Raw genomic sequence first — 20,165 nt, 5'->3', positions numbered from 1 at the left:
GATTTCAGTGATAACTGTTACTACTCTCTGAATGTTCAAATGAAGCACTCCCATTGCAGTATGGCTCGTACGGCACTCTGTCTGCCATGAGTCATATTCCAATGAGTTGCATTCATAAATTGCTGTAGCCTATGTTGAAGCCTTTTGTGGAGCATTGCCTTGCCATTCACTGTATCTTAATTTCTTTGTGTTTTTTTTTTTTTTTGTTGATTACTTACTGTTTTTGCAGCCATGACAAGACACTGAGAGACTGAAAGACTGCCATAGACTGCTAACACCTCTTTCCTCCTCAATTCAGGGCTAATAATCCTCTAGTACTTTGCAGGTCCATTTTCAGATGAAGCATGAAATATCAGGTATTATGTAGTGCAGTAAGTCTTTGTCAGAATTTGACTTGGGGAGAAGTTGAAGAATGAGATTTCCAACATGAATGAGTCTCGTTCACTCAGAGCACGTGAACGTTGTGTGTCTGCAGTTTTCCACTGTCATTGTTGCTTGTGCCCCTTTTTTTTAAGTGTTTGTAATTAGATCCAGATCTGATGGCTGGCGGTTCATCTTGCAGAGCCCGCTTCCGAGAGAACCGATCGATCTTCAACACCCCCAACCCCCGCCTGATGAACGCCTCGCTGTTCAAAGACAGTAAGTTGCTGAGTCCTGCCCGTGGAGAACGGCGGGGGTCTCGGGCGAGCGTGCGCGCCCCTTCCCGGGCCGCCTCAGTCACTTCAGTCAACGCTGCTACTCGGTCTCCCAATGGCTCTCTGGCCAAAGGTTAGAGTCGTTGGGGAGTGGTTAGTCCCCCCTACTATTCTCTCTCCCTTCCCCCCCCATGCCCACACTTACATACCACACATCTTGTCATCACTGTCCCTGCGCCCCGGAGAGCCTGCCCTTCTAGGGGCCTGTTTGGTCACTGGTGATGCGAAGTAGAATTCAATCTGTGGTGTCCTGTGCAGCGTAGGGGCTGGATAGGTCCTCTTCACCCAGTTCCCTGAGGTCTTGTGTGCTTTGTGTGTGTGTTTGTGCGTGAGGCTTTGCGTGTATGTTGTGAAGTTAACAGTTATATGCTTTCCGTTATGAAAATTATTTTTTCTTTTTATATAAATTGCCAAATTTTCAATATGTTGTCCAGTTTTTCTAGATGCCCTGGTTTTTCCCATTGTCTGTATGATTCCCACTTTTGAGTTTTGTTATTCTGATGTGAATTACTCCTAGAATTTTTTTCATTAACCGAATAGTTAAAGGTTTTTTGGTTAGTTCTGCCACAATAGGCTTCTTGACTGCCAGTTCCCTGGGAGATACAGTACGTAATCTTTTTTCTTCAAAGATCATATTTAAAGAAAAATTTACTCCATAGTCCTTTCTTCCCACGAGAACTTGTGCCATAGACCTGTTATTTTTGCGTTATTTTTTTTTTGTCAAGAAGATGCAGTTTAAACAAAAAAATATTAAGTAGCACAAGATTTGTCCCCTAACAATAAGGCTACTTGCCTGGTTAATGTCGAAATCAGAGTAATTTTTCTAGTGACAGTCACCCTAGCAATTCAAAGTTCATCCAGGGAACCCCCTTTAGGAACAAGTATATTATTATTACTATTATTATTATTATTATTTGTTTGAGCTTGTTGACGTTTGCGTGTATCAGGTATCAATGACTGTTTTTCCTGATTTATGTAAGTGGAGAGAATCAAGTTAAATGTTACACTCTCAGGGATATAATTTCGTCTTCTGTCTGTTGCATAATTTCATATAGCGTTTTATTATAGAGTAGTTGTATGTGGAGTTTTGAAAGATATTAGTACATAGAAGCCTGAAATGAAATGAAATACAGACAGTTATAGTGACAGTTAAGGTAGACTGAAAATTTGTTTCTGAATATGACCTCTGTATACACGAGTATTTTAGACATTTTTAAAGCATCATTGATAGCTTAGTTTTTGCGGCTATTTTGTATAAGCCTTGTAGGATTTGTACTCCTCACTCGAGTGTGGTGTTTGGGTAAAACATGAGCACAGGGTTTATGCATTATGTGATACCTTGTTTGCGAAGATTTAAGCATGGTAGGGGTATCTCATTCCACAATGTATAGTAGAGGCATTAAACTTGTCCAGTAATTTTTCCAGATATTTAAAGGAATATATAAAAGTAAGTAAAGTTTTGCACTGAGCGACTAATACTAATTACTTGGAAGGTTTGCTTACTTTTGCGTATGTGTATTACATTGAAATCAGTTGCGTGTGATTTCTCTCTATAAATATTAGTTTGGAAGATGACAAGTTTTCCGCCTATACTCAGATGAGCTGCAGGAAAAGGGGCCATTCTCCAGACACACAGATTCCGTTATACTTGAACAAACACCACCAATGGCCAAACGGGGTTTTGATCTTTTGATAGAATGGTTTACTCCTTGTTATTTATTCTCTATAGAAAAAGGTCTCTGGCAGTGAGTTTTCGAAATAAAAAAAAAAATCGCTTTTTTATATAGAAATTAGCCATTTGAAAAAAGTAGTACAGTACAATATCAGTAGGAAAAAGAATGCATATAAAAAAAAAAGTTTCCATTCTAGAGAGCATTCACTTTGTTGTAGCCGAATCGAGAGAACTTTTTCTTCGATCATGATCGAGAAGAGTCACACCCATGCTCATAGATTTCTTTCATTGTTGGAGGAGGATAGTCATTCTCAAATCAATCAGTGCTTTCATTTCGTTTTGGATCTAGTCATGAGAGATTGATTGCCCAAGTTTCTAATGTCCCTTGCACAGAATGTCCAGACTGTTTCATTGGATGACAAATGGATGAGAAAGTCTCTGGTAACATCTGGAACACAAAGATATGGTTTCTTTACAGCTGAGAAAGATGGGTTGGCTTCTCACCAGAATGAGAAAAAGGCTGTGTATGTTTAGAAAGGATGAAGGTACATTTTTTTCTTAGGTCTCAGAACCAAGGAAAAATTTTCTTTTTAAGCATGATAACAGGTCATTTCTTAACGTGTATCTGGAATGGTATTTTTGCTTACGTTTGCAAAACTACAGATTTGATGTTATAGAATACTGTACAACTGTACACACCACGAATATCTTAGTAGTGATAGGGTTCATCCAGAAGAGAAGCTATGTGGGAATCTTTGGAATTGGAACTGGAACGGCATATAGTTGTAGCCATGGAATTTTTTCTGTAGAGACCTATTCATTGAGCTCACCTCAGTTATACAGAATATCTATTTTACATCTCAGGGTGCCTATACTAAAATACTTAGATAAAATCATTACCAGTATCTAGACCAGATTAGATAAGATCATTACCAGTATCTAGACCAGATTAGATAAAATCATTCCCAGTATCTAGACCAGATTAGATAAGATCATTACCAGTATCTAGACCAGATTAGATAAAATCATTAACAGTAGCTAGACCAGATTAGTCAAGACTAGTTCCATTAGGTAAAATAGCCACTGAAGTCACATAATTTTGAAATGGGGTGAACAGCTGTTGTTTATTGATGATTTCTCAATTCAAGATTTTCATGCCAAGTGTTTTATATAAACTCAACGTATACAGGATTATGAAATGTCTCCATTATAGATACAGCTTGGTTCTGCACAGAAGGATGAAGTTTCCTTAAGAGTCATTGGCAAAAAATCTCAGGAGAGCTGTCAATTGGTAACCCATTGATTTTTGGAGTCAGCTCAGACGTTTTTGCTTATTCCAGACTGATCGCACAGAGCAGTCTACGACAAAAGGTTCCCATTGGACTGTTGCTGACGGGATTAATAACCTCTTATCCAAAGCAGATTGCTTACAGTATTTGTGTTCTATGTGTGAATAGGGAGCACAGTGTTCGATATATTCAATCCATCCCAAATGCCCACAGCAAAATTTGGCAGGCCACACTCAGTTTACTTCAGACAATTTTTTTTACCATTATATGGCTTTCGTGTTTGCCCTTTATATTTATACCCTTCATGTTTGCAGACGTATATCAAAAAGAGATCTTAAAAAGCATATTTTAAAACCCTACTCTTTGCCCTTTTTGGCTGTGTATATACATATATCTCTGGTTGTTTCCCGTGGAAACCTCCTTCTCTCTTATTTTTTGTAAGAATCTCCCAGATGAAGATTGCCTGATAAGTGTTACGTACCCAATGGTTTTCTAACCTATTTCCATATTAACCTCTATTGAGCCTGACCTTCATCATCTCTGAATTTGTGGCATGAGCATGCTATGTCAGCCTGTGATTCCAAAAGCATCATGTATAGGCCAAGGAAATGATATTCCAACTGTCATGAATTTGTTGTCAGTTTCATCAAGCAAAAGAGTAGCATTCTGAAATATTTTTTTTACTTGCTTTGATTATCAAAAGAGTAGTTTTCTAGGGATGGTGGGAGTTTTGAAAGAGCAGTTCTAGGATGGTAGGGGATATTTTGCGAAAGTAGTAAGGTTCAAGATAACTTTAGAAGAGGTAGGACCAATAATTGTCAAGAAGTGAATTTGAATTCATAGTGCTACTTGTGGCCATCTTATTCAAGTCAGCCCAATGTGTCTCCATACATTTTCATGTTTGTAGATCTGTGTAACGTCGATTGAACCACTGGCTTCTATATTTGTTGATTACATAATGTATCCGTGGCGGATGTACAGTAGGTATCTAGGGTCGAGATTTACGTAGGGGCCAACTATTCCCGTCACCGACCCTTTAATAAGTATGCAGAATGAAGTACCTTTGTCAGAACCTCGTAACCTCGTGACGGTACATAACGTCTTGAAGGGCGGGACCTAGATTTTTTGTGCATAGTTCCATGTTGGAACACGAGAAAAGCCCGTAATGTAATCTTTAGGGTTTTGGAAACACAAAAGCCCGTAATGTAATCTTTAGGGTTTTGGAAACACAAAAGCCCGTAATGTAATCTTTAGGGTTTTGGAAACACAAAAGCCCGTAATGTAATCTTTAGGGATTTTAGTTAAGTTCAGTTGAACAAAAATAAGGAGTGTCAGATTCAGACTTAGAACCCTTAAAGTAAACTTCTTTTGAACTTGAAAATTTCAAGTGTGTGATTTTATAATTATAAACAAAAGACTTTCACTTTGCAGTATGTCTCAGTTCATATTTCTGTATTAGCAAGAAAATACAATGGCTCTGTACGTCACAAAGAGTAATGTGTATTATATATTCATTGTAGAATGAATGGGAAAGGAGAAACGTGCTTAGACCGAATAATGACTCAGAAATTCGAAATGACATTCATCATACCCACAAGTAGCATCTTTTGACATGAGTTGACAGATGTTGATCATGAAAATGATCAAGATTCATGTCCACTAGACAGTTAGCCGGAAAGCTTCTAGAATTAAAAGGAGATTCTTTATTGAATATGGAGTCGTTAGGTAGGTGATCTGATGATTTGCAGCAGTTGGGATTATATTAGCCAATAGGCATTTTAAATGTTACAGACTTGGCTCTATTCAACTTTGCCTTTATGAATAGTGACTCGCTGCCGTAATTACTGGATTTCATAATGTTACATAGGCCATACAGTGAAGGTACGTAATTACACACTAGGGATTTTAGAACTGCCTCCACTGTTTGTAAATAAACCTTAGAATTCTCCTCTAACAGACAGTTAAATTATCCTAGCAGGAATTTTAATCCTTTTACAACACTGGAATATGGATTTTATGATACAACCATATATCCATATGCAGTAAGTTTCCATACAAAGAAGCATGAATGATCGAACAGTATTTGACTGGGAAAATTAGGTTGCTGATGAGTGATACAAGAATTTTTCAATCTTTGCATTGCAAGTAGATCAATTAGTCGCCTATCTCTTGTAGTATTTTGTACAGAATTTACAATTTATTCACGTCTAGGCAACGAATGTAACCAAACCATATCCTTTCTTTTTTCTTAATTTATCTCTTTATGTTTCAGCGCTCACTCTCTCATGACTAAAGGCAGGAGGTATATATATATTTATATATACCGCAGCAAAATATCTCGACGTGCTGCTTACAGTACGTCGGTAGTGTTAGAAAGTGATGTATAAAGAAGTTAGGAGTGGAAATTAAAACAAAAAAGAAGAAACTACATTTTTTCAGTTTTCTTTTGATGGTATTTCTTACCTTTCACTATTTGAAGTTTTTATTTTGTACTCTCTCTTCTGCCACCATAATTTTGTGATGGTTTTACTTTTGGTCTCTCTCTCTCTCTCTCTCTCTCTCTCAGTACATTACTTTTACTTAACTTTGTCCTTATTTTTTTCCTTATTTTGTCCTAATTTTTGTACTTCGTTGTTTATTTTTCATTTCCATCAACTTCATCATTGTCTTTCCACATTTTGCTTCTATCTCATCTCCCATTTCGCGTTAAATATTATCTTTATCTCTTCTCATAATTATTGTGGCTTAAGTTGTCCCTGATCGCTTCTGGAAATTCTTTTCTGTCACATTCTCTTCTTGTGTCTGTTATCTCCCCTCACTTTGCTTCATCTCCCCTCATCCATTCCCCTCACCTCATCCATTTATATATTTCTCGTATTTTTACACTCTCCGTATTTTTTATTATTCTGTTTTTAATCCTTTTAATTTCGTCTTCCGTGTTTTTATCTCGTCGAATCTTTCTAACTTTCCTCATTTGTTTATGCCATTTTATTTTACAATATCTTGTTTTTCATTTGTGATCTGCTTCCCCTAATCGTTGCTTTATAATTTCACGCGTTTTTAATTTGGTTTTTCATACCTTTTCTTCTCATTTGTTTATTGCCTCTATTATCTTTCTAATAATATTTTCCCATTTTGTATCTTGTTTCTTTCTTACGTGTTATATTAAACGTTTGTTTTGTTTGTATCTCTTATTTCAGGATTTTTTTTTATCTCTTTAATTTTATCATCGTTCTGTCGTTTATTTATTAAACTTTTACCTAAAATCTTTCTGTTTAATTTTCTCTAGACATCATCCCCATTCATTCTGTTTTTCGTTTTCTTTAGCTTTCTCTTTACCTCTTCTTAAAGTCACTTTCTCAGTTTTCTTCATCGCTCCTGATGTTCAGTTTTCCTCGGTTTATTTTTAAACTGGTTTTCTCATAAGTGTTTTTAATTTTTATGTTCAGTCCCTCCCTCTGGCTTTCTGTTTAACCTTTTTTTTTTTTTTTATGCACCTATAATTCTTCTTGATTTTATATTAATTTATCAAAACTTTTCAATGCATCTTTTGACCCATGTCTGCTCTCTCTCTCTCTCTCTCTCTCTCTCTCTCTCTCTCTCTCTCTCTCTCTCTCTCTCTCTCATTCTAGTACTCTTTTGAAACTGTTCCATTTCAGATACGTGAGAAAGCAAAAAAAAAAAAAAATTAGATTTTCGTTAAATATTTTCAACCCACCGTCGTTAATAATCGGATCGATTCCACTGATACGATGAAGTACTCTGCAAATCTAACCGTCAGATACATTTCACGTTTGATTCGTGTATGTGTTCCCGTTTCGGCAAGAATTCGAAAGTCAGATCCTTTTGTTGCCTGAGATCAGGACCCACTAAGCCAGACAGTGACGTCACAAGACGTCATGGCAGGCAGGACCCACTGCTATAGTTCGTCGTTGCAGCAGAACATTTGACTTGCCTGAGATGTAATTAATTCAGTTACTTCGTGAATTTAGGTATGATTCCTTCTGATAATTACTCGCCTTCGCATAATTCACTCAGTTATTTCCGTTGGCTTGCCGATGACGTATGTAGACGCCATCCAAAATCAGTCTCCAGAGTTGTTACGTCACTTATTTTAAGATCAACATAATGAGTTTAACGTTGTTATTCGCGTATACGATACTGACTGATTTTTCAGTTTTCCAGTTTCCGTGTGTGCGATTCCTTCGCTAAATATTAATGGCATTCCAACTGTGTGTATGTATTCAATATGATTAATGCATTTCTAATATACCTTCATTAATATTACTTCCACCTACATTCGGTATTAGTGGTTGATCTATATTATCTTCACATTACTGCAAATGAGGTTAATTCTCATGCTTTGTTAACCTCCGGTGTGGTTAATCATACAGGTATAATAATCGCGTTATATAACCTTGCTTCTTACGCCTTCTCACGATAGGACAAATAACCCCTCAATGCTTTGCTATTAACCTGCATTTCAGTATTGACCGGTAACGGCTTTTCTTTAAAAAGAACAAAAAAAAAAAATAAATAACAAAAGCATATTGTAAATATAAACATCGGGCTCAGGGAAATGCATTTTATATGGATTACACATTAATTGTATTATCATCCAGTGATGATGATTAAGGAAATCTGGCTTAGGCTTAGGCTTAGGCTTAGACTTATGAGGCTTTTAATAGCTTTCAGACCTTTATTTATAAATACATATATATATATATATATATATATATATATATATATATATATATATATATATATATATATATATATATATAACCTACATATATATAGTTATATATTATTTATATATATGTATATATATTTATATATATACTGTTTATACATATATATACATACATACATACAACTACATACATAAATACATACATGCCTTGGCTATTGGCAAAGAGAGCTTAATGTTCTGTACGGATGTGTATGTTTATATAAGTATATCCTCAACAATCATACTTGAATACAAAGTATTCTTAAACCTTGTGTGAGTGAATACGTTGTTCTGAGATGTCTTGTATTTAGATGTATTCCTGATTATGAAGTGATTGTGCTTAAATATTCTCATAGCGATATGTGAATTTACTGAAGATTTTTTTATTTTATGCCGTGTCAGATTCTGTTCATCTTGACACCTGAAGAAAAACTAGTTTGGTGAGACATGTTTTTCACTAGTTTGATGAGTGTGCTGTAAGTGTGTAAGTTTGTGTGTGTGTATGTGAAAATAATTCGAGTATGTGCATATGTGACAAAGAGAGAGAGAGAGAGGGAAAATTTCCTGTGAATTTGAACATTAAAGTCTCTTTGTCTCTATATTTTACAGACTTCTTGTTCTGAGTAATATAAAAAAAACATTATGCAGTTGATGCTATAATACCTTTTAAATATACACGCTGGGAGTTCAAAGTCCATTCGTTCGAATGAGGTAGAAGTTTCGACTACCAAAACCATCAATAATTTGGTTATTTTGTAAAATCTGTTCTGTGGATTAATTGAAAGGAATGATATTCAGAGAGCGAATAACTCGACTCTAGTATTTTCTCACATTTGCCAGAAAATGTTCATTTACGGAGCTGGTCTCCATAAATGAGTCAAGTTTTATGAGAAAGTGTAACTCAGTTTCGTAGTGAGTGTCTACTTGTCTTGTAACTTTGGGGGATTTACGTTTCTTGATACATTTAGTAACTCATTATTTGAACTTGTCTTCATAAAAGATGTAAGTTCTGCATTCTATAAAGTGGCATTTTTCAGGGTTCTGTCTCGATTCAAAGGAATTCTTTCTATAGGAAGTAATTATTTGTTGTTACAACACAATGCCTTTTCTGTAGGGGAGGTAAATTATTCCAATGAAAAAAAAAATCACATAGTGTAAAGATTTGGGTGTCAAATATGTCATATCTCAGTTTCCAGTTACAGCCTTGAATTTTAGCTCTAATAATAATTATAACAACAAAATTCACCGGTGATTGGTTCAATTATAATGAAAGATTTTCTTCGTAGATGGTCAGGGTTGGGATTAAGGAAAGATCATGAAGAGGAAAAGTGTCTTAAAACACTTTTAAAAACAGCGGGCGAAGTTCATTGACAATAGTTAGATTTTGTAACCCATGAATTTGGGTTCCATTTTTTTCAGCCGTTGCTCTGAAACTGTTTTCTTGAGGTCAAGAGAGATCTGTTTATTTGGTGAACACATTATGAATTACTCTTATCTTACACTAATCTAACCCGTGTTCCTGCTTACTCCATCACCCGTGGTTCTCATGTCCCTCTAAGATCTCACGATCCCAACTTTCTGATCTCTCCCCTGTATTTCACATACCACCGTCTTCCTCCTCTTACTCCTCCTCGCCCCCCGCCAACCCCCTTCTCCTCCTCCTCCTCCTCCTCCTCCTCCTGCGCTTCTAGAAAATAAAGATCACAGATCTGTCTCTGCCCTGTGAGTGTGCGCATTACGTGTGTTGCGTATGCTGATGCTGAATTTGTAGCGTGTTGTGGCATACACTGCATCTTTCCTGATTTCCAGCACTGAAATGCCTTTCAAGTCTGTCAGACATATCCACAGTAGATTTTACATGCCTTTAACGTTGCCCGATTTGATGATACCGTCATACGTTAACTGTGACAAAGTCAGTATGTTTTTGCTTCAAAATGTAAATAAGAAGTTTTGCTCATGAGATTGAATCTGTAGAGTCTGTTTTGAAACTTTTGTAAAATCTTGTGTGATAGCAAACTGAATGTCATTTTCCCACTGGGCCGTCTCCTCCTTTTGCTGAACACTTGACCTCTCTTTCTACACCAGCTCCACACACGCATTGTGATGAAGGCTCCCCGCCCCCCTTCACCAAGGCAACAGAGAATTACTGTTTAAACTGAATAAACTCTCCTTTTAAGAGCTGCTTGTCTAGGGGCTGCCTAGCGACAGGTTCATAACCCGGATCTTCCGAGGCCACTGAACTCGGAGTACCTCTAGTTTTAAACTGATAGGTACCATAGTGTGCTTGCCAGGAACTGTCTATACTCAGTGATCAGAGCTTCCTCATAAAAGTTCAAAAGTTTTTTGAAAAGTGGTCAAAATACAGAAAATTTGTGGTTTAGTATCGACCATCCCCATGACCAAAGTTGTAGGAATCTTTAAAGCAATGAGATTTGGCTAGTGAAAATGATACATTGGTTCAAGAGAAATCAACAAAGTTCTTCTCACTGTCATTTAGAGGCTAGTTTCATTTTCTGTGGCTAGTTTGCTTGGTAGCAGTAAGCTGACGTATGACTTGCGATTCTTTCATGAATTCATATATTTTGTGTGTGTGACCTTTTCATTAGCATATTATTGCAGGCTGAATTTCACGGCTGCGCCATAAATAAGGCTCAGATGTTGATAAATTTATATACATATAATTGTGCTATCATTCTTTTACTCTCTTATTTGTAGACCTCACATGTAGCAATCAAGTTTAATTCCTCGCTGTCTAGGGCTTGGCTTTAAATGAGAACTTTTTTGGCTTATTACACTGCTGATTACAGTACACTAGTCGTTGTTACCCATGTTCATTCTCAGCCCATCTCTTCCTTGCAAGCAGTTTTTGCAGAGCAAACGTCTTGTCCTCAAATTGAACAGATGTTTGAATTTCGGTCGAAAACGTTCTTGTAAAGATATTGGTGCGCCTGAGATTGAAACCCTCCTCTACAACTGCAGTTACTCGTAAGGGCCAACATCAGCTTGCTAGGTTAAGCCCCACCTGCAGTAAGCGATGGACAGAGTTATGGGCAGAGCATTGAAGAATGTCTGCTGTTCTGATGTACTCTATCGTCTACTGCAGGGTGCTTAGCTGAGCTGTCTTTGTAATTATGATCCCCCAGGTTACTCCGGGGGGCAGTTGTAACTCATTGAAAGTCTGCTTTTGCTTCTGAAAGCAGTTTGTTATATATATATATTTTTTTTTCTCTGGCATTTGAATTTTGCATAATACGCATTCTGATATTTGGCCTTTTTTAGACAAAGTTGCCACGTTATGATATACAGTATAAGTCTATTTCCATATTTGGAATGCCTTACAATTGGCCTTGCATGTATTAAATGATCACAGTAATTCAATTCTAACCTTGGAATGCCCTCTTGAGGATGATAACTCAGTACTTTACCTTGACCCGTTCTACTACTGCTGCTGCGATTGTCACTTCTTTGACCTCAGCTACCTCTTTTACTTCTTCTACTTCTACTACTACTACTACTACTACTACTACTACTACTACTACTACTTAAGCATCTGTAATAGTGTATCTCTCAGTTATTGTTAACACGTGGTGTCCCTCCTGCCCTCCCGCTCTACTTCCACCGCTGCGCCCCCGCACGCCGGCCCCTCCAGCTCTCTCATACCAGCGCCTTCCGTCCCTTGAAACTCCGTCAGTGGACTTGTCCCTTGTGGAATCCCTCTAGATGCCTGCTGGAGGTCTAGATGGTGCTAGCACGGCGGCCGGGGGTGGCGGCGGGGATCCCTACCACCACCACCACCACCACCACCAGGTTTCCCCCCCAATCAAAAATCTTGGCTCTAGTTAACTTGGCCCCATCTCAGACGAATCGTCGATGGACGCCACCACCCTCAACTTCTCTCTCCTTCATTACTACTTCCCAACCCCCTCGAGTCTCTCTCCAACATCATACTTGTACAAAGAAATTTCTTACTACTCCTTCCTTAACCATTCCTGGGGACAGGAGTAGGAATGACAATTTCCTTGTACAAAAACAAACGCAAATAAAGGTGGCGATTTCTCTGGCAGCCGATTTGGGTGAGTTGTAAACACTGGATGACACAGTTTTCGGGCCAAACAGCTCTGTCACTGTGTGGAATGGTTGTCTAGACCACACACGTATGGCATCAGTTTTGCGTATTGTTGTTATCAGTACATGTGAAAGCAACACTTAATTTATTCTCTGTATACATACCAGTGAATTAAACTGATGGACACAGTTTTCATCACCAGAAGAGGAACTTTCATACTTATTTAAACATCTTTTAGTAAATTCATGTCCATTTTGACTTGAGAGTTAGCATCTGTGATGAAAATGTCTCCATATACGTGTCTAAGTGTTCTTTTGATTCTCCGTTCTTTATTAACTGGTACTTTCATTGCTCTTAACGTTAAATTGAATTACGTTAAAGTAGAACTGGCCATACTGATAGTCTGGATTAGCCAGAAAGCCATCTGTGGTAAACCCATCTATGTTCCGGCATTGCTAACTCCCTGCATGGCCACCCGTGTATTGGTAAGTTATTTGTTGTTTAGCTCAAGAAACCAAAGCAGTACAAAGCATGCCAACAAAAAAGAGTTGAATTGTGTGAGGCACCGCCGAATCCAGTTGCACGTCACCGAGAGTACGCAAACACAGAATCACAGCTCAAGTATCACACCTCACAGAGAAAGAGAAATAGTCCATGACCAATCACGAATCCAGAAACACACAGCACTGTCAGTAGGAGAATGTCCTCTCACTTTAGCATAGCATCTAAATGTGCAACAAAGCCGGCAGAACTTTCCACAACTTTCGATGTGAATTTCTTGCATTTTGGTACAATGATGAGTTCGTTCACCAGTAGATTTAGACACAACCAAGTTGTGTGTGATAAATAATGTTATTTTATCAATCTCCTCAGAGTTAATTTGTTTGTTACAGTGTAAAGTAACTCATGCTTTGAGTCAATTCAACTTGCTATTTCAAGTGCCTCATTATTTATATAGCTTCTTACTTCATAACATTTACCTGTTCAAGTCATCTGATATGTATTAAACTTGATTTGAAAATTCAAGCAAATATAATGATATTTGATGCATGGTAAATATTTCTAGTGGTTAACCAGTTATGTTTGTTAGTAATTTTTAAACATTTCACTGAGTATTATTAGCCAAGTGATAGGACTTCTTACAAGTAGACGGTATTCAGTTCTGTTTTTCCAGCTACATTATGTACTGCCCTTAATTACGTAGACAAAATACATTGTATAGACAAAATACTCTGCCAATAAATTACTGGAATTCTGTACAATAGAAACTGACAAACTGCATGAACATTACATGACTTAATTCATTGCCTAATACTTTGCTGACAGTCAAGATAACCTAGTTTAGACATAGGCACAAGCATGCATTGGCATATTTTGTGCAAATTTACAAGCACTGTCACAAACACAAATCAGTTAAACATTCCACCGTTACCATGCGGACTTACGAAAACGTTACCACATGGCTCCATACATAAAATTGCACATTGGCAGTGCTCTGACTCTAACTGGATTGGAACTCCAGAAATATTCCAATTGAACAACTTTACATACATACATATAAAACCTCCACATACTGTTTAAGAAGTGCACAGGACTGCAGTCTACGAAAGCAGCAACATCAGATTTGGAAAGAAGAGGAGGGCATTAGAAATCAGCGGTGCCTCAACTAATGAGTATCTGTAGTGGTTCTAGTGTAGTCAAAGACGTCATTCATGTCTTGATTAGACAAATGGTCGTTTAAAAGCATGGTAGAAGAAATGTTTATGCTTGCCAGTCTAGGAGTAGGTAGTTAGAACTTTACGACGTCTAAATTTAAGGATCCATAGATTTCACTATGACGTAATCTAGGGTATGTTCAAATGAGTTGGGTGGTTTGGGTGTGTATGGAAATCTTCAGGTATCTGCCTCATTGCAGTTTTGCTCACAGATGATCTGTAAGAGTTCCCATATTCATCCTTGTATCTCCAAATGATTTGGACTGCTATCTTGGTTTGACTGCTGAAATTAATCAGTATTAGTACTACTAGAGCACAGGAAAAAAATTGGTTTTTGAAAAGTAACTTTAAAATAAAATACCTCTAGCTTTTGAAAACTAAAACTTTGTCCGTTTTGGATGATGCCAGTTCTGTACTGCTACTGATTAGTTTTAGTGATACTGCATTTTGAAGTCTTCAGAATCTACTGTTACATATTTTATTGGAGAAACAAGAAGCATTTAAAACTTTGCTACTTAGAATTCACTTTTATGGTCCTCTACTTTCATGGATCTGAGTCCCTGTCTTAAATACTTTTTGTTGTAAGAATTCTGCGTTGAAATGCCTTGAATTGAAACAGCAACTACTTTGCAAATTTCAAAAACACTTGCTGAGTTTTAAGTTCATGATTAAACCGATTCAACTCTGTAGAGTTGAGTCCTACCCTAAGTCTGCAAAAATGTTATCTAACAACTTCCCTTGTATTGATATGATATTTTAGTGTACCACTGAATACCTAATACCTTATTCTTAGTCACACCAACTGACTGTGAGGTTTTGCTTAAAGTGACTATATCCATGAAACATAGGAACTATAAAAAGAAAGTTTTTTCTCTTTTGTCATATTGTAGATACAGATGTCATTTTTTAGTATTCCAATTAAAAAAATTTAATAAACGAAAATCTGCAGGACAGGTTGATGTTAACAGGACAACTCAGTATAGCTCCTTTTAATTGATGCTATATTGAGATTGATAGCAATGTAGTTTTCATAAGTACCGTAGAGAAATATGTTTATATGTTTCCCAGTTATATATTCAGTGTATTAGTATTTATAGCAGTTATGTTTTAAATAGATGAAATTTTTATGAATTAGATATGTTTCAGGCCTATTCCATTATATTAGGCTATATATCAAATTAGCTGGTACAATTTTACATAGATGTATTAGTTTTTATCAATAAATGTAGGGTTTTAAAGTGAAATTGTGAATGTATACACTGTTTATGAGATATTTTTCCAGCTTAGTGAAGAACATAAAGTAGATATGTGTTTAGTTTTGTCCTTGAAATTAGAATCTAAATATGGAGTTGAATATGGCCTTCATTGGGTAACTTCAGAAAGGAAATGCTTTTTTTTTTTTATTCATTTCATGTTAATTATGCTTTTGAATCTGAGCCCAAAATTTCAATTTTATATTTTTGAATTTAATTGTCTGTCTTGCTAAATCAGAATATAATATTGACATCAGCTATTGCTGTATATCTTTATGAATGCATTTTATAAGTTGGAAAATAAGGCCATTTCCATAAAATTCGTCCTAGTAAAATAAAATAAAGGCTAACATTTTTGACAGTAGGAGCATCGCTTGGATTATAAGCTAAAACTGGTTGCTTGTGTTTTTGTTTCTCTAATCAGTAAATATTCGGTAGCGTAGGAGTTGGTTACTGTAGGATTAAGTATGATAGTATGAGTGGCAAAGTGCTTGGTAAGTATTAGCCGGTAGAATTGGAGAGCACAGAAGTTGTTGTTGCAGGGCTAAGGTTAGAGTAGGTTTTAGACTCCTAGCCAATATTGTAGGACTGACTAATTGAAGTACAGGTGGTGTTGCAGGACGACGCGGCAGCGCCATGTCAGCCGTGTCAGCCACGGGCTCCGCAGCCCCCTCGGGAGGTGCGGCGCCGAAGACCCCAAGCCCAGCGAAGGAGTCCAAGAACAAGTCAGAGACCACCGTAGCCATCGAGAATGTCGACTAGACAGACGGCAGCAGGAGTATTATTACCGAGGGCCAAGTCTGCTGCTGCTGCTGCTGCTGCTTCTTCTACTCCTCCTTCATCTTCATCTTCACCAGAGACCTCAGGAACGCCATCACCCTGGAAGCCGCCACCGCCAGCGCGAGGATGAGGAGGTTGTGGTGGTCGTGGCCTTCGACCACCGCTCAGTGTGGCCGAAGACCAGTGCTACTGATGTACCCTTCAATGCCTCCGTCGAAAGAGACTTGGTTGCCCGGCATTCACCAGTCAACTTCTTTCCCACTATTTAGTGTTGTTCAAAGACACGGGTCTTTCAAAGGAAAAAAACCATTGTTCAGTGCTAGAAGAAGCCACCAGTTTTTTTTTTTTCTCTCTCTGCAAAATTGCCAATGGAAATTATTATTAATACTTCTTAGCAAAATTTGATGCAGCTCAAATGTAGTTGGAACTCGTGTGTTAGGGACCACGAATATTAACTTACCTGGACACTTATTCTGTTGTTCTCTCAACTTGTGGCCACACGGCCTGGTGTGGTCACGAAAATCACTATACTTATGCAGCTTTTTACTATTAAAGATATAAACGGTAATAATAATAATAATAATAATTATGATTAAATATATATATTTAGAGTATGTAGCATAATTTTAAGACCTGAGAGCTTCGAGAGGACAATCTTCTAGTCAACCCCAAGAAAGGTATATGTCAATGTGGTCCACTGAGGTGCAGTTTTTGCAAGACTGGTCTCATGGTGAAAGTCCTTCGTTTTGCGTTCAAAGAGTTTCAAGGTGACATTCCGTTTTACTCCCAAAGGCAGATGGAAAGTGAGAGCCTTACGGTAGGAGGTAGTCTAGTCATTTAACGATATATATATATATACCATAGCAGTCAGGCTGTGGCGGGAGATCTTGCAAGAATCTCACTTCAGTGCAACAGTGCAACAACAACAGTTCAGTGGTTTGAATGTTGCATACCCGATCACACTACACAATTCGGACCCTAGAATCATCAGGTTTGTTGTGTGTGAGCTAATCCTGTGGAAAAATAAAATATCCCTCTGTTTCTCACCTAACGGCATGTTTGCTCCCAAGCCGTAACCCCTTATGCCCAAACTGAATAGAAATTACATGGAGAGAAATCTTTCGCATCTCACTTTTGGAAGTAGAAAATATAACAGTATAACCCCCAACCCCCTTTCAGAAATTTGTATTACCCTCACTCAAGCCTACAGTAGGTGCCCTCATGTGAGATTATAAATTTGGAATCGTGTGATCAGAAAATTCACTGCGGATGCAAAATTGTAACTCAGTCATGTGGTAGATGTAAACAGAGATTCGATCAAGACGTGAATCTTGCATATAGCTGGCGCTCTCGTTACTAATTTCGTCACAATATATATTTATATACAGACAGGTGTATATATATGTATATGTATATATATATATACATGTATATATATATATGCATCTATACATATACATATACATATGTATGGTATTTAGTCAAGTGAGTGAACTTATTGGTTCTGATGATCAAAAAGACATGAAAAAAAGAATCATTTTTTAAAAACTAGTATGAAACCCAATAAGTGATGTTGCACATTTCCTCTTACAGTATTTACACTTTAATATACATAAATATATATATAGAATATACATATTTGTCTTCTATGCAGATCATGAGACTCTGTTCCCTCCCTCCCTCCCTCCCTCTCCCTCCCTCTCCCTCCCTCTCCCTTTCCTTTCCATCCCTACCCGGCCCCTACCCTCATGCAGCCTCCAAAAATAAACCTATTGTAGATGATGTAGTTGACATTTGAGCCATTTCTATACGCCAGATCTGATGAAGTGATTGGTGGAGGTCGATCTTTTGTAGAGATCTGTAGCCTTTTACCCGTAGAGGTCAGGTTTGGAATCGTTCTTTCGTTACATTTCCATTTCCTTTTCTTTTTTGGGAGTCAAGCTAGAAATATCTTCAATGTACTAAGTCTTAAAGATATGCAATAGGATCTGTAGATGTTAGGTGACCTTCAGTCAGATACTCTCAATCTCCTCCTCATCCTCCCAAGAGGGCCTTATTGACTGGAATACTTAACGTGTCTGTCTGTAGAGGGCCTACAAAAAAAAAAGCTATACAGCGTAGTTCACTTTGTACATGTAGCAGTGAGGTTTTTTCAGTACTCAGTGGTTTTTTCAGGTGACATATCCCAATTTTTTTTTCAATAGGAGAGAAGTTTGTGCGTGTGTCTTTTCTGATCATCAGTAAGCTAGATTCATATCAGATTTCTGTTCGAAAACTTGTGTCGTTCTGGACATAGGGGTTCTTCTATATTCTTGCGTATTTTTTTTTTCAATATTTCGTTTAGGAATTAGCAGACAGGTACATGTTGTAGATGTACCATAGAAAATTCTTTGCGTACCGTTGTGTTGGCGGAAGAAATTTGTGTCAAAACTTGATACTGAACTTGATACTGTTATTCGTTTTCTTAAAAGTTGTTCTAGCTCATTGAGATAACGAAGTAGCCGCTAGTTTTGAAACAAAAGATAAACAGACTTTTGTAGTAGACTACTCAGATTTGACGTAGGGTAAATCTTTGAATTTCACTGAAGAAGTTTAGGTCACAGAGTGTTGATTTCGGCGAAGACATAAAAACAAGCACAAAAGTTTAAGTTCAAATTGAGGTTCTCAAGCTCGCAAGTTCAGGTTGAGTCATTAATAGGTCAGTGTTCTATTATGAATTGTCTCGTTCTTTCCCGTTCTCGTTCTTCTTCTTGTTCTTCTGTTATCTGTTCTTCAACATGAAACACATTAGGACCTGGCGTCAGTCAACCATTTTTCGTGATGTAGAAGTGCGTACGGATTTTTTGGTCGAATAAAAAGTCTGCCGCTGTTTTGAGTGTGGTTAAATATAATGATTTTTTCTCGCGTGTGACAAAGTTCGTGGAACGAAGGTTCTTTAGGATTCTCGTGTTGGGTATGTAGCTGTAATTCATTGCCTTGAATATATCATTATGTATATGACTATATTAGTAAAAGAAAAAAATCCATTCCTTCAAAGGTACAATCTTTCTACCTTGTAGTAGCTCTCTCGTCAGCGCCTTCTGATATAAATACTGAGTATTTGTTTAAAAAAAATAAGTCCTGTACTAATGTCATATGCTGATAAACTCTTTTTAGAACCTCTAGTTGTTTAACTTTTTAAATTTAAAAAGCCGTGGCCCCGCCCACCATTCTGTACTCAAGGAAAGGTTCTCATCGGCTCCCATTCTCAAGCCGGGAGTCTTACTAGCTCCCACTCTCAAGCAGGTACCCTCTCATAGGCTCGATTGCACGCTTGCTCAGTCGAGAGAGAGAGAGGTACCAACGGAATGAGAACCCCAAAAACACATCGGGTCCTACTTACCCCCCTTTCCAAACCCCTCGTTGTCACCTCTTGCAAGCCAGCAAGCAAGCAAGCAAATATTCAATGACTTGAAATAGAGATGATTAAACAAATCAACACAAAAATAAAGAAGAACAAATGTTTTAGACAAACGACAACATCGGTGGTGCACAGCTCAAGCAAAAAAGTAAATATTTAGTGAATGATTCATTCAGATTTCAACGAACACTAGAACATTAGTACTGTATTTCCTCTTGCACATTCCCACAGGAGTTTTTATTATTCCAATTGCACAATTACTTAGGGTTAGAGAGTGCACAACTCAGCTGATTCAAGTAGATGTAACTTTTACCTTTAGGATGTAGAGAATACTCAAAGGAAAAAAAAAACAAACTTTGTTTTTACCAATTTTGAATTTTTCCTAGTACTGGTTCAATGAGGTTATATATTATTATTATTACATTGCTTAAGTGTGCTCTTCAGATAACGAATAAAATCCAAGATCATCATCATACTCTCGTGTGTATGTATGGGCTTTTTTTCCTTTTTTTAATAATAATAATAATAAAAAAAGCCATACAGCTATTATTAAACGCTGACAG

General features: G+C 37.3%; 1 protein-coding gene across 1 annotated transcript in view; it reads left to right on the top strand.

Moving 5' to 3' along the window:
• jus (julius seizure) overlaps window positions 1–16,330 on the top strand; it is a 470,955-nt gene extending 454,625 nt beyond the window's left edge. Inside the window, exons 8-9 of the mRNA XM_067128685.1 lie at window positions 563–768; window positions 16,030–16,330. Coding sequence (XP_066984786.1) covers window positions 563–768; window positions 16,030–16,184 — 361 coding nt within the window. The 3' untranslated portion in view covers window positions 16,185–16,330. The remainder of the gene's footprint in view (window positions 1–562; window positions 769–16,029) is intronic.
• The last annotated feature ends 3,835 nt before the right edge of the window (window positions 16,331–20,165 follow it).

Source organism: Macrobrachium rosenbergii, chromosome 27, assembly GCF_040412425.1.
Source record: "Macrobrachium rosenbergii isolate ZJJX-2024 chromosome 27, ASM4041242v1, whole genome shotgun sequence".
NCBI classification, from domain to species: domain Eukaryota; kingdom Metazoa; phylum Arthropoda; class Malacostraca; order Decapoda; family Palaemonidae; genus Macrobrachium; species Macrobrachium rosenbergii.
Note: the sequence above shows the minus strand (reverse complement) of the source record. Positions and strands in the feature narration are given on the sequence as shown.